We start from the raw sequence: 16,148 nt of genomic DNA, 5'->3' as shown, positions 1-16,148 counted from the left end.
GGAGGTTTGCTCTACATTCATAATCAGCATCAAACTCTAAAGCATCACGTAAATCAATACCACGTGGTGGCCACTAAAGAGAAAACATTCCCGATGAGATCACTAAAAGTTACACCACCTGTCATGCTTCATGTGCATTTTCTTGAATTGAACTAAGCTGAGCTTACAGTGGCGAGCGCTATCTGAACTGCCCCCCCACCCCTTCGCCCAACCTGTACGGACAAGCGTGGTGAGGTATGGTCAAACAATCTCATGATCAACATTGTGTAAGAAAGGAGTGGATTGATAAAGGGCTGTAAAGAATGCATTGTTATTAATCTGAGTTCATCTGCCGACATCTTATGATTGGAAACGCAGTGCGTGCCCTGTAGCCTCCAACTGCATTTGGGAGATTAGTTTTAAACCTCATGCTTGCTCGGCCCCTAGATGCAAATGTCTTCCCAATTTGTAGTGTCTTGACATATTTTAATAGTGGGTTCCTCCAACAAACTAGCACACATATGGCAATCATATTGATAATGGTGTGTCCTTTCACATCTCAACACATTTGAAAGGGCACCCCAGTTACAGTTGTCCCTGCGCAGCAAACGATGACTCGGCACCAGGCATTAGTCTTCCAACAGGCGGCGAAGACTGCTGCTATGGGTAATCCCATTTGAGTGATTTGTAGTAATTTTTTTATTTGGAAAGCAGACGGCGCGTATGTATATGGATCGTACCACCGCAGTAATAACCAGGGCAGCCTGCCGGACTGGAACTGAGAAACTTCTACAACAAGCGGCGACCGCGCTACCGCTGGGCGCCAGTCACAGTGCAGCTGTCTAAATACAGGACAGCATCGTGCCCTAAGGGCTCTCACAAGCGGATGTGACACAAAAAAACACAGTACAGCACTGCACTTAAGAGATACACATCTCACTATGAAACAAGCAGTGGATTTCGTCTTACATGTGCTGCTGTATGTGTTTAAATAGCACCTCGACCAAATGAAGACATCCGTTTACATCCCAGTTTCGTAAAATGAACGAAAAGAGTGATGCGTTGGGTATGGCCAGGTCACCGCTCGGCTATTAATTGCCAGAACATGTAAACAGCGCCTCTCTGTAATTTCCTCCGAATGTAGGCAAACGTTTAGGCGCCCCTCCGCATTCCAGGGAACTTCCTCTTTTGGACGCTGCCACATTTGACCGCGGTCCTCACAACTGGACGTCTTCATCACGGCGTGGTGGCGCTGCTTGTTGTTGACGGGCCGTCAGTGTGAACGCTTGCTGCTGCCGCAAAGAAGAAGATGCACCACAGGTCCTAGAGACATCGAACTTGAGAGTCTTGCACACAGCCATCGCCTCTGCTGCTGCTTCTGCGTTGAGTTGAGGTAGGCTGGGGGCTCTGGTGCCGTGGCAATGCTCTGCGTTGCTGCAGTTCATCGGTCCGTGCGGGTTTTTTAAACACTGCGCAGTGGCTTGACGGCTCCGCACATCATTGTGTATCTGTACAAATGTCTTTTCATTTCGTGTACTCCACTGGTATTGCTCTTGATGACGTGTTTATAGTGCTTGGGGGTGGTTCTTGTCTAAGATATCTTCGTGTGCTAAGTATACAAAGTATATACTAAGTATGTACTAAGTAGGTATGTACTAAGTATGTACTTGATATTCTGAGGGTTTTTTTTCTGACCAAGGAAACTAAAGTGTTATAAATGTGTACAACTTTCGAATTTAATTTATTTATACATTTCAAGTAACGAATGGTGTCATTTTAACCAGCAAAATGTGTGATTGTTACACTACAGTATTTTACAACAGAGCAGAGCAACGCTGTTGCCTGTTTTTGATGCCTTGCCCAAGCTTCATAAATCGGACTTATAGAATGTATTATTTACTTATATTTCGTGATACTCTGTTTTTTTCAGTAAAGTCACGTAGGTAAAATTTTGTAATAAATTAAATCACGACGTTTCGGGCGCAAAACAAGCGTCCTTCTTCAGGTGGGGACAACTTAGCGAAAGCACACCGCTTGTGTGTGTCTCAGAGGTGGCGCCCGAAACGTCGCGATTTAATTTATTTTAATTTTTGACTTTACCGAAAACACCAAAAAGTATGAATCCTTGCAGTCTAGAATTATATTTCGTGACTTTCTGAACCTCTATTTTGCATTCCTATCGGTTTATGTTTGTACTGTTTGCTATTGTAATCTGCTGATCCGACCATACTGGACATCTGTGAGAAAAGAGCTTCATAGCTCATCGGATTCCTCCTACAGTCTAAACAATAAAGATTCTGACTCTGTATGCCGGGGAAGCCCCTTTGGCTATGCAGTTCTAAAAGATGTGTGAGATGCTCGGGACGAGCCATTGATGGACACTCTCACGGTGCCGAAGGTTGTGGGAAATGCAGCTGCGTTGAGCGACGCCATTCACAGACATGACACTGCAATCCGTACAAGCGATTTGTATTCGTGTGACTTAAGGAGTGAAACAAGTACAAAAAGGCATTGCAAATGAAGATCTATTTGGTTGCGAAACTTTGATGGTTAGATAAGTCAGTTAGGGTCGACTTTTAGGGTGGCGATGAGGGTGAATCTATTGTTCAAACGATATCCAGAGAAAATCCTTCTCTTGTGTAGTTATACAGAACTTAGCGAAATACATCGCTGCACAATATATATAAATGAAATTTCAGAGAGCTGTATGTTTAAAAATAGTGCCAAATTTTACGATGGTTTACCTAATACAACCAAATGCACTGTAATATCCCCCTTCCGCACCTCCCATTAACACGATTGGGTACGTGCGTTGCAACTAAGTTCAACAAACGCACATACAACAGATTTTAGAGAGGGAAAAAAGCGTTCAGTATATTGTTTGTGATATTTCAATCGCGTTCTAAATTTCGTCGAAATAAGAAGGCGCTGTCGCGTGACCCTATGCCCCTAAAACGATGGGCAACCGCGAGGGAGATGGAGAGAGAGAGGGAGAGGGCCAGTGGGTGCCCTCTCGCACACACAGGGTACGACTCTTGGCGAAGAGGCCCCCGGCAGCGTGCGGGGAGAGAGGCCACAGATGTGGCGCTGGAATCGCCCGCTGCCAGGCTGCACGTGGGTTCAGCAAGCTCCCGACATCACTCGACTGAAAATTTTCCACCTTGCTGTTATTTGGCTCGTTTTTTTCCGTTTGAGTCTGGCTTTGCAACCTTTATAAGCTTCGTCAATCATTCCACCGTGGTTCCTTCTCCTTGGCTGCTTTCGTGGCTCTGTCGTCCGCACAATAATCATGGATTGTTCATAGTTCCATCATTGAAATATTACGTCATCGTTCGTTTGTTCGTTTCTCAATACGCTTGTCCTGGTGAGGGTCGCGGCGGCAGCATGATGAGTAGGGCGGTCAAGACCTCCCTTCCCCTGGCGACAGACTCTAGCTCTTCCTGGAGATTTCCCGGGAATTCCCAGGCGTTCCCAGGCCAGCCGAGCGACATAGTCCCGCCAGTGTATACTGGGCCGGCCCCGGGGTCTTCGCCCAGTGGGACGTGCTGCCCGATAGAGTTCCAGGGGGAGTCTACCGGGGGGCATCTTTACCAGGTGCCCGAACGACCTCAACTGGCTCCTCTCGATCTGGAGGAGCAAGGGTTCGACTCTGAGGCTCTCCCGGATTACCGAGCTCCTTACCCGATCACGAAGAGTGAGCCCGGCAACCCTGCGGAGCTCATTTGTGGAGAAAATTAATTTACGTCATTGTCTCTCCCATTTTTGGAAAATACCTTCTGTCACTGTGAATTACTCTGACGAAAGTGTCTCTTTGTTTTACTCAGAGTTTGCTGTCGCCGTATAATTTTGTTAAACCATGTTTCATTATTATTGTTGTTAAATATATTTTAATGCACGCCTTGGATGACTATTCATTTTCACCAAGTCAGATTTTTATTGAGTCAATAAAGTCACTAAACAATTGAAGATTTACGTTCGAGGGGACACACGTGGAATACTCAGCAGAACAAGAAAGGTACCGCAACTGAGCCAGGATGAAAACGATTAAATATAGAGGTGAATGAAAGCTGGGTGGAGTTATTTTGGAAAACTGCACTTAATGGTGAAAGACAACATACTGACCAATCTGCCTTCAGACGTAACTGTTTAACCAGTGTATATTACCGTGACTGATATGACAAAATGTTCATACATATGGACATTATATGTATGTTGAACGTACGTAGCCAACCGCGCTAATCGGAGGTGTGGGGGGAGGACATTGGAGAAAGAGAATTGAACAAAAGCTGAAAGGGGCACAGAGATGGAATTAGGGGCCGTCCATAAATGACGTCACGCGATTTTGGACGCTTTTGGACCCCCCCCCCCCCATCGTCACTCGGCGTCAAAAAAAGTCAGACCCCCCCTCAAATATGACGTCACAAAGCTCTGCCCCCCCCCCCCCAAATAAAACATGCTCCAAATCGCTTTAAGCTATTGTCATTGTAGTGCGTATTTAATGTGGCGCTGCACTCTGATGTTGTAGGAGAAAACATGTATTAAAAAGTAAATTTAATTAAGTAGAACGTGTTGTCTATATTTATTTAAAGTTGCGCATTTTGATGTGACGTCACATTTCTCAACCCCCCCCCCCGTCACACATCGTCACAAATGTCTGACCCCCCCCTAGGTGCGTGACGTCATTTATGGACGCGATTCGATAACATGCGCAAGTTAGAGGAATCATTGACTGGCAATAAAACACAAGTGGCCTTTGGCTGGAAACGTCACTGGAAGTGACGTTGGCCGATGATCGAGACTAAGAAAGGAATGGCAGCCGAAGGACAGAACACACACGAGAAGGCATCCCCCTGAGGCGATGGAACAATTAAATCAGCTTGCGCGCAGGTGCTGGATGGTCTGTTACCTCGCAAGACTGTGAACGGCTTTTGGCTGGCCATGGAACAAAGATGGTCACTGCATTGCGCGCTTTCAAATGTGTTTCCGCGGCCATCTGGGATGCTCTTCCATTCGATATTAGGAAGCCACTGGAGCTATGCACTTTTGAATCTAAATTGAAAGCTCATTTCTTTAGAACTGCTTTTTATTTTAAGTTTGTTGTCCTTCCCAGCACCTCTGCACGGTTGGCTATGTACGGTGCGAAAGAAGTTTACATACATATGGCAATAGTTTAAGGAGGTCTTCATGCAGGAGTGAATAGATGATGGTTGAGATTAATAAGTTCGTAAATAATGAGTGCAGTTGAGTTGTTGTTTTAAAAAATGGATTATTACAGGGTAAAGCATTCCATAATTTGCTTCTGATATATTTCAAATGGTTCAATTGCAGTAATTCGCTACCCATGTTCAGATGAGAATATCCGGATACGAGCATGCAAAGGATATGTACGTGAATTATAATGGCAAGCAAGTGATGGGGTGTCATGAACGTTAACTTGCACATTGCACGGTGGTAAAGTGTAAGCTGAGAATGTTATTGTAGCCTTGAGCCAACGGCAAGTGAATTGTGAATTCCAATCGTTGTGTATTACGTATCAGCTTAGAGTAGTGAAATAGCATTGAGAGTGAGTATTCACAATGTGAGAACACGCTTTAGCCACATATTTGAATGTAGGATCTCAGCAGATTTGGATTTATTAAATTGAGCACTCACATTTGCCCATGGAGTTCAAAGCCACCTCAATGATGATGGTGGTGGTGGTGATGAGATTGTTTTCGTCTGCTGCTGCCACCATACAATATTAACCTTGTCGTATTGAGGATATCTACGCTCTGGGAATCAATGTGCATTGATAATACTTGTTTCCGTCATTTTACAGATACATTTGCATAGCTTAATTTGGCATGGATCGTTAACCACCGAGGCGAGATGTTAACTACCTCGCCTGGTATACAGGAGGTCGTGGGTTCGATCCAACCCTCACACCTATATATTTCCAGTCTGAATGTTCTTCCCGTAGTCGCGTGGATTTTTCTCCGGGTCCTCCGGTTTTGCCCCCATATTTAGAAAGATGCATTTAAAGCATTTGACAGCTATAAATGTTCACATAAGCTACTTCGTTGAGCTATCGTTTGTGGCCAATTCGCTTCTGAAAAAGAGCTATATAGCTCAGTGAGCCTTATCCAGTAAAATAAAACACAGTTTCTGTCTGGAGTTGGCATTTTTGTATCCCTGTTCTGCACAGGCTTCCTCTAGGCTCCCTAGTATCCTCCCATATCTAAGAAAACACAATAATAATTAACATTTTGTGAGGCACATTCCATCCGTAGATCCCAATGCGCCGTTACAATATAACTGGTATTGACCAAACATCCCAATGCTCAAATATATCCAAAAAAATACTCAGTTTGGATGAAACACAGCAGCAACATCACCTCCGACTCTCAAAACTTGGCAGGACACTCCTAAAAAGATTTTGAGACTCAGTGAGGCTTTCCTAATCTAATTTATATTTACAGAGCGCCTTTACTCAAGACCCTCTATGACAATGCTTACAAAACAATGACAGAATGGAATAATGTGGTTGACAGGGGCGTGCTACAAGGATTGAAGAGTGATTGACAGCGATAGAGGGGTAGTTAGGGACCACGAAAGGGCTAGGGGAGGGACGGGAAGGAGTGGATGGGCAAGGGGAAAAAAGAGGAAGAGAATGGGCGATGGAAAATAGGTGAGGGTCTAAGAGAGCAATGGAAGGAGGTAGAGGAGGGGGACTGCTTAATGTAACCAGTGCAATAATAAACCACTGGTTAGGTGCAAGCACAGCGTCCACTGCCATGGCCACGTGTGAACCCAGAGCATTTTAATGTTTGTTTTACAGATTCATGAACTTGTTTCACGCGCCACACATGCTGTACAATCATACGAGGTGAAACATGATCAGGTTATGTCTCATTTAAACACATGCTACTGTTATGGTTTTGTCCCAAAAGGTACTGATCGACTTTTAATTTTATATATTTAGGTACAGTATATGTAAAATAATAGCAAATCCTCTTATTACCCCTTCCACCTACCCATAGTATATAACAGCAACATAAATTGCACTTACAATAACTAGAAAGCCAATGCGTTTGTCAAGAGCACTGTGGCGCTGAAAGGAAAACGCGCGGTTGGGCAACGGCCCCTCTTGCATAGCACCCACACAGTCAGCCAATGGCGCTTGCTTCTTTATTCAGTTACGTTGGTATGGAAAAGGATCATTGCCCGAAACGTCGCCATGTTGAGTCCACGGTGTTTTACTGACGGATCTGTTGAGTTTACTCGCTATGCGTGTTCGTGCACCTCTTCCAGCGCAGCCTCTCACTGAATTATGTTTTGGTCATCTGTAACAAAAAAAAGAGCTTTACAGCTCATCGGATTCCTCCAGTGATAAATAAATATTCTGATATTTCTTGACCCTTAAGAGCTCCTCTTCCTCTGTTGATTACTGCGAGGGTTCAGTGTTGAGTAAAAAAAGAGACCTCGTCTTTTTCTCCAGAAGTTGGATCGTGGAATGTTTACCAAATATTTTGGTTTTCATTCAATATAAATGTTATAATTGAATTACAAATAGCTATATATTTTCACAATTTGCGTGAGCAGCATTGACAGACCACAAAACGTTTTACTGTACAGGTTTGTTAAGAATGTATAAATATTTGCATTATGTCACGGCATGACCGATCTCCTACCGTGATGTGTTTGCCCGCTAGGCATGGTTTTCGTAAACACATTCGTACAAGTTGCAGTCGCCTCGCATGTCACGGCTCAGAAAACCAAGTGACGTATGTCCATTCAAGGCATATTCATCGACACTGTTTCCTTGATATTGAACAATGCTGCGCAATTCTGCGGCGTCGGAAAGTTCTTGCTATCGTTCCCTTCACCGTCTCCGCCCGAGTGCGTCCTTCCTCCACATCTCTGTCGACACAATTGTTCTGCTGCCACATTTGGGGCCTGATTCAGTTATTTGTTTTAGGCCAACATTCCGCACAGCCCCATCCTGCAATTTGCGATTTCGGTTCAGAACTTTCTGTACGAAAATAAAATACACCAAGCATATTCGTACCACTACTCATGCCGCCATTGTGGGATGATTTACCATCAGCATAATTTATCGTCATCGCTGTCATCATAAGGACATTGAAACTGACACCAATCTCCTGACTACCTGCTCTGGCGAACATTCTGCCACTAAATGTCCACAGAGACGTGGACACTGAAAAGGGGTCTACAAGTTTTATTTCCAAAGACAACCTACCCATCAACCAAGACCTCAACAATGTACCTCAACGCTGAATTAAGTCCAGATCCTCCTTCTGGGGTCACACTGTTGCCATCCCAGAACCTCATCCAGACACGGAATAACTTTGGTGAACAGAGTGGAACAACGCGGGCGTCCAGAATAAACACCAAATTGGAGAACCCAAATACATCATCGCACCGCCTAGCTCTGACGTTCCTCCTCCTCCTCGAATACACCGGTGGTGTAATCATCAACCGCATCAAAACATCACCAGGCCGATGCGCACAACTTCATCAATGGAAAATTAAAGACAAGCTACAATAGTGCGATTATAGCCCTGCAACACAAACTATGGACATTACAGTAAACTACTGTGGTCTGAGCTCCTTCAACGGAGGAGGAACAGAAAAACTACACGAACTCTCTGTCCTGAAGCCCTCTCGTCATGGCTAGCAGACCCCAACATCTGCATTAAGCTCCTGAACATTCTGCTGCTATCATGCTCGAAAATAGAATTAGGACCATCGTCATAATTGGCATCATCTTCACGTTGCATCATTTATCATCACCACCATCTTTACCGTCGTGGTTTTTTTTAAAGCACAGTAGCAACGTGTCGTATTTGGCGTAACGCTACAATTCCACGCCACCGTGCAGTACGGAGCAGCCTGGCACGCACGCACGCGTGAATTGGCGCGCGCGCGTGTGCGTGGCTACTTTAATTTGTACGGATGTGTGATTGGTCGGCTCAGTTCTGTGGCGACGGGGTGAGAGCGCCGATGCGAGCAGCTCGCCCGGCCCGGACGCAACTCACCCCCTGGCCGCGACTCCCCTCCCACCCGCTCCGTGACCTTGGCTTTTGTTTACGGAACGTGGGGCCACCCGTTGCACTGGCAAAATGGGCTCTAAACCTCTACTTGAATTCAGCAAAATCACTTTTGCAGAAATGAGACTGAATTTCTCTCTATTCCTTGCATTGCTTCGCCGACTACTCAGGAATGGGCTCTGCCAGCCCCATTCAAGTTCAGGAATAACACACCAGGACGCCAGGTCCGCATTGCTGTGATTCATGAACCATGAGGTTCTGTGGACTCCACCCTTCCTGCCCTGGCAAGAGCGGGAAAGCATATACCCAGACAATACGTAGCCAACCGTGCTAATCGGAGGGACAACAGTAAATAAAAAAGCAGTTCTAAATCAATTATAATTAAATCTAGATATTTGTTTTTATTATTATCTAGGTTGGCATTGCTACCATGTGAAAGGTGTATAGTGACATCTCGTAATAGTGATTAGCCACTTTGGAACGTGACCAAACCTTTAGGAGCAATCCTATACATAGAAGGCTAAACATCAAGTTGTTTTTGACTGCAGATATTATCGCCCTCATAATCGTAATTTTGTGTTTTTTATGTTGCAGAAATGCCTGGATTTTGGAATCATGCAATGTCTACACAGCTACTCCTTCTGACTGCATTGTACCTCCACAGGCTCTGCTCTGCACAACCAAATGGTAATGTAATGTAGACCTTGTTTTACATTGTAACATCACATTCTCGTGTGTAGCAATATGCAGTGTCATTTTAATGTTTCCCTAAAAGGTTCAGTGGGACTGAGAATTCGGGAATAATTGTATGGTTGCAACATAAAAAAAGACTTAAAATATACTGCTATTATTGTTACAGATTAGTATGATTTACTTTAGTAACCAATTTCTGGAAAAAATTTTTTAAGGAAAAATATTTTCAGTGCCTGTTCATTTGCAATTTACTTTACCAGCTGCCTCCCATAACGACAACATTTGAGCAGCCTTAGCTGTGTTACCAAGTGACAACATTTGCAAACTCGCAAAACATGACTTGTTACTTATCGAGGAAAAATCGTTCGACACTTTTTAAGAAGCGTCCACTTTCGGTATTCTGGCCCATTTTTTATTTGTAATGAGTGAAAGTGAGATTAAACAGAGCCCCCATACAAAGAGAGAAAGAGAGAGCGAGTACCCGTGCAACGGAAGAGATAACGCTCAACGATCTGTACAGGTGGGTCACGTGCCTACTTTTCTGTCCTGCCAGCTGTTGTTCAAGTTTCAGCCGAGCAGGATTGTAAGTCTTTGCACATCTTGAGAGCAGCGTGATCCACCAACCTCTCCCCCAAAGTTCCGTAGTAAAAGCGGTCCTCGACGTTGGGACATGATTAGTCCTTGAGACCTGTTCGTAAGTCGAACGGTTCATAGTCCAGATTTATGGAAGTCGGGTGTTCGTAAGTCGATGACTGTTTGTACCGGCGTGCACCTCCACACTGGCCTTCAGCCAAAGAGGCTTCAGGGGAAAATTTCACTGACCCAAAGATCAGTGCACAAATGGAAAGAAAACTAGCACCCTCGATATTTAACTTTTTTTCTCCCAAAAAGTTCTACGATTAAAAAAATACGCATTAAGTTCTTACATTTTGAAAATTGTATTTATTGAATGTGATTGAAGTTCCCTTAAAGATTATTTTGAACTGAGTGAAGCATTTTTATACACAGATTACCTTAATCTGTGTTGGGGAATAAATACAAAAACGTGTTCTTTTATATTGTTGCTTTGAGTCCCGACAAAAGCGTTGGATAATATTTGAGAAATGATCCATGGTGGTCAAGTGTGAATTGCGGATGGCTATTGCAAGGCATGTGTGCATGCACAAGTGTAGAGGTGTTACGGGAGGGCAAACAAACACACTGGGCGTGGTTATGCCCGTACGCCAAGAGATGCTTACATCCACGTCCGCACCGTTTAGCCTGGGGGGCTAACACTTGCGCTGGGATCCCCCACGGCCCCACCCCTCAGTGGGGGAGTTGCTATATAAGGCGGTGAGCCGGAGGGCTCGGGGTTCAGTGTTCAGCTTTAACCAGCGAAGCAAGAAGACCGGCTAGATAGGCCCTGGGACTCCCCTGGATCGCTGTCCTTCTCAGGACCGACCAGGGCAAGCCAGTGGCGTGGCCCCGAGAGCCCAGAGCCGATGCTCTTGTAAGAGCCGGTCTGGGGACTCAGGGTGCCGTAATCCCAGCTTAACCAGAGCTGGGTCAGCTAGCCTCCCCTAGCCCTGTAGTGGATAACCTAGGAGTAGGCTAGCCGTGACAGAGATTGTGTGATCTCCCTGTTAGACGGGTGAAGGGGCCGATACCCCTTCGAGTGTTGTATATCTCGGCCTGTAATATACATTGTGGTTAATAAATAAGTGTGCCTCCGACTACGTCGTCCAAGTCTCCTGGAACCTACTACACAAGTATTCATATCTGTGTATGGTAATTACACCTGTACGATTGTAAACATGCGTCGATAAGGCTGAGAGCATTTTCAAAGCAAAGTGGTGGTCATTGGACATGCATGCAAGGCATGCTGGAAGTTGTGCCTTTCTGCTATTCGTGAGCGCACCTCTATGTGTTGTTAAGTCTCAGAGCACGGTGTCTGTACTTTATAAACATTTATTCATTTTACAGTGGATTCAACTGAGTCGCAGACGTACTCTTTGGAGGCAACACATTTATTAATACCAACACACTTAACACAAAGGGGTAACTGCCCCTTTACCAGATAACAATCTATGGTGGTGGACCATCAGGCTAACGACACTAGTTACACTGGGAGTAGCTACAACGGACCGGACCCCAGCTTGGGTCCAGGCCCACGTGTTGGTGACTTCTTCTTGGACGTAGAACATAGAACGTTGATCTTCAGATAACAACAACAACGCAGAACCTTGGTCGCTCTCGGGGACCCGGTTTATATCCTCGCTGGCCGTGGCTGGCTCCGCCCTTGGCCACGACCACCTTCTCGAACCCTCTAGCAGGATCTCGCTCCAGCACGTGACCACCCCCAGCCCCCACTTGGGCCCCTGTGTAGCTCTAACTTGTTACGTGCCTTCCAGGGTCAACCACAGTGCCATGGCCTGGGGTAACCTCATCCCATGGCTGACACTCACACTCCCTCCTGTAGGAGTCAGCACTGCACTGACGCGTGGTGCCACTGAGCGCTATGACCCAGCGCTGACCGAGCCCCCTTTGGGGCTGGTACTACATCCACATGTATGCGGTGTCCGCGATGGCAATGCATCGCGCGCCGTGCCTCACTAGAGCCGGCATTGCCCAGTGACATCCACGATGTCGCTACATACGTGATGTCTGCGATGTAAGTCCATCGCACGCCGTGCCTTTTTAGGGCCGGCACCACACAGTGACATCCGCGATGTCACTACAATTTTATAAGTGTCACAACACTGACCTCAAGCCTTGCTGTGCAAGGGACTCCAGCTGTGGCCTTAACTGATAACACAGAGGCGGCCGTGGTGTTTGGGGATAAGTTAGTGCAGCTGTTCCAGGGATAATTGTTCAAAATGTATTCTTTATCAGACTCTTGATTTAGACTACATGAAGAATCTGATGAGCTAATGAAGCTCTTTTTCACAGATCTCCAATAGGACATCATCAGCCATGATCATTTCACTGCTAGATGAAGGTCTCCTCTCCTGTGATCCTACGATGCAACGATCCATCCAGCACTTGCACATGAACTGATTTCATCGCTTCATCTCCGCGTTAGATGTGATCGGATGCGTTCCATTTCTTCAAAATGTGATAAAAGCACTATGTTTTGTGGTGATGCAGTTTCAAATATGTTGCTATTGAAATCGTAAGCCATAAAGCATTCCTAGGTCGATGTGTACACAGTGAAAATAAGGTCAGCACAACGAAAGAAGTCATAAAAATGTGATAAAAGCATAACATTTGGTTAAATGTATACGTTCGCATTACAGAATGAACATCATTAAAACTTACTTTAGGGATATCAATTTACAAGCAAGTAGGGGACAAGGATCTAAAGTGAAAATGTTAGAATGCCGTAAATATTTATGTTGGTCTGTGTAGATTTTTTAAAAGTAGTAAAAATGTCACATTAACGTTTCTGGAGAACATTCCTCGGTCTCAGCGAGAGAACCACTCTCCGTGGTGCCTACTATCTGGCGTTTTATTAGAATTAAATGAATTGCTTCCACAGTTCAGAACTTATTTCCTTTTGTTCAGTTGGGTTTGGAGCTTACTGACTGGATACAGTCGGTCATCGTAGTAGTCTGTGCTACCTAAGGCCAGTGTTGTCTGCCATGAACTCGTACATTGTGAGTTCGTAAGAACGCGTTGAGGACTGTGCAAGTGCTTCTGAGCTAACCCGGACCGCACAGCTCTGTGCACGTATCAGATAATGTTGGATGACGGGTGAAATGTTAGCTTGTGTCTGCCAAGTGCAGGATCCTGTCATCACAGTTAAACAATTATTATGATAGTCTTACTTTGGATAATAATATAATTATTAAATCTTTACTTCAAGCTTTCATGACTGCAGGAATTCATATTCTTTGGGTCTTTCGGTAAATTCACTTTATTTTCATTTTTATTATTTTAAAGTTGTTATTTTTTCTATCGACATGACTTTACCGAAAGACTCAAAGAAAATACTTATTTTAACACGTAGGCTTTCACGACCAATATTATTCATAATAAAGGTTTTTGGGTTAGATCGCGTTATTTATAAAAAAAAACATATATTACAATTACAATTCCTTATAGGGGAAACAAATACCAATGAATAACAATTGAATGATTACCAATCTATATATATAAAAGGAAAATTTGTGAATATGTGTGTCTGTTCAAAATGTTTAGCGTACTTCCCGACATGCAACAACCTTGAAATTTGGCATGTTGGTACTTTCCAGACTATACACCATGCAAAAAAAAACCTTTAGTATTTTTTTTGGGGGGGGGGGGGCGCAATAATGCATATATTTTGCCCCCCCAACCCTCCGCGAGTAAAGTGCCATACAAATGTGTTGCAGGTCTAAGGCGTTCTTCGCGCAGCGTTGCTTTATTATTTCAGTCGTTTGCTGCCGTACGCACCTTAAAAGTTGTGTGTCTACAGCAAGCGCGTGTATGTGTACCTATGGGCGCGCGTGTATGTGTGGGGGAGCGGTCCTGGGCCTCCCCTAGGTCGACTCAGCCTCAAACGAGTAACTGGTGTGGTGTGTGAACATTGCCACTGGGGGGACAAAGGCGGCCGGGCGTGGTGCTGGCCACCCACCCCCTCGTGTGCCGTGCCGGCCTTCATAGGTGCTCGCTAACAGCACTTGCCCCCTACAGTCTCACAGGCTACACGGGGGATCTTTGTCTTTATCCTGTGTGTGTGGGGGGGGGCAGTGATTGCATACCGATTCGCGCGCTGTGCTACGAAACCGGCTACCCGAGTTAGATTAACGCGCACGTCCACCACCGGTGACGATTATTTGAACCGGTCCTGGGCCTCCCCTAAGTCGACTCAGCCTCAAACGAGTAACTGGTGTGGTGTGTGAACATCGCTACTGGGGAGACAAAGGCGGCCGGGCGTGGTGAATCCAAGTCCCAGGCGAAGCCGGGTAGGAAAGCTAGTATATAATTACAATACCCTTCCCCTCTCCGCCTCAGATCACTGCACCAAATTGGGTTAAAAGATGCTGTCACCGTGCTGCCCTATTTAAGACCGGGAGCAAATGGAGGACCTCACCATTCTAGAAAATTGCCTGATGATGCTGGATGTAATTGCCAGCGAAACGTCGTACTCAAAATTTTTGTACTCAAAATGTTAAATGATGTTGATTCACTCTTCAACACACCGGTGGGCTAAAGTAGTGAACTATTTGTCTTTTGTAAACGTGACACATTTTTTACTGTTTGGCTGTGTCGGGTGGTGGACGGTTATGACACATTCATAAATAACGAGATCTAACGCAAAAAACTTTATTATGAATATAGTTATTATTTCGGTCTTTCGGTAAAGTTACATAGATAGGTTCAATGAAAATAACAAAAAAACTACGACGTTTCGATCCCAACACAAGCAGTTGTCATCCAGTGGAGAAAAAAAGAGGGGTTAGCCTCTAAAGGCAAACTGTTTATAAAGGTTTAAAATGGGCGTAGCCCAAGTGTCAGAATGGAGTGGGCGGGGCACAAGGGCCCTGGGGCAGCATGGGTAGAGGAGCTTATGTTAATGCCAGGGATTAAAACGGTGGGCTGCTACATGTAGGGCAGAGAAGGTTATGTTAATGTGATGGGTGGGGGGGGGTTAAAAAACTGGTGAGAAACGGACAGTGCTGAAATGGCGACATTACAGCCAGTTATGACTTAAACTGGTTGCTCAGTTTGTACCCATCTTCTCGGTTGAAATTGTGTCTATGTCTGTATATATGGATGGCTTCATGGACAAATATTTGCCGATAGCCAGTGGGTTTGCAAAGTACCTTCGTCTTAGAGAAATTAATTTGTGTGAGCCAACCGCATTAAAACAATGATCAGCCAAGGCCGAGGTATTGCTCCTACCGTGCCTTATGTTCACGAACACGGTCCAAGACATGTCGCTAAGTTTCCCCAATGTAATTACTGCCGCAGACACCGCTTAATTTGTAGACGGCGGGGTATTGCATGTCAGGGATGACATCCTTCACAGATGGGATCAGATCACGAATTTTATGTAGTGTGTTAAATCGAACCTGGATCTTGTGTTTGCTCATGATTTTGGAAAAATTTTGGTGACCCCTGCTATGTATGGCAAGGTGATGATTTTGATTGGGACCTCAGATGGTTCTTTCCCAACGGTTGGGGTGATAGCTTAAAGGATTGTATGGTCTGAATATCCATTTGTCTTGAGAGCTTGGTGTATGTGCTCTAGTTCACCGGCTAGGTGATGATGGTCGGAAATACATAGAGCTCTATGGTGTAGAGTTGTGATGAGGGAATTCTTCTGGGATGGATGGTGGAGGGAGTCAGGTTTTAGATAGGCATCCGTATGGGTGGCTTTCCTGTAGACGAAGTGGCCCATTGAGGCATCTGGTCTCTTTTCGATTTAAACATCCAAGAATGGTAGCTTGCCATCCTTTTCCA

At 45.0% G+C, this 16,148-nt stretch overlaps 1 protein-coding gene across 1 annotated transcript in view; it reads left to right on the top strand.

The window, feature by feature from the left end:
- The first annotated feature begins 745 nt into the window (after positions 1 to 745).
- LOC144729959 (uncharacterized) overlaps positions 746 to 16,148 on the top strand; it is a 90,032-nt gene continuing 74,629 nt past the window's right edge. Inside the window, exons 1-2 of the mRNA XM_078610391.1 lie at positions 746 to 1,372; positions 9,624 to 9,716. Of these exons, the coding sequence (XP_078466517.1) occupies positions 9,626 to 9,716 (91 nt within the window). The 5' untranslated portion in view covers positions 746 to 1,372; positions 9,624 to 9,625. The remainder of the gene's footprint in view (positions 1,373 to 9,623; positions 9,717 to 16,148) is intronic.

This window comes from Lampetra planeri, chromosome 2 (genome assembly GCF_965212315.1).
Source record: "Lampetra planeri chromosome 2, kcLamPlan1.2.h2, whole genome shotgun sequence".
Taxonomy (NCBI): Eukaryota; Metazoa; Chordata; class Hyperoartia; order Petromyzontiformes; family Petromyzontidae; genus Lampetra; species Lampetra planeri.
Note: the sequence above shows the minus strand (reverse complement) of the source record. Positions and strands in the feature narration are given on the sequence as shown.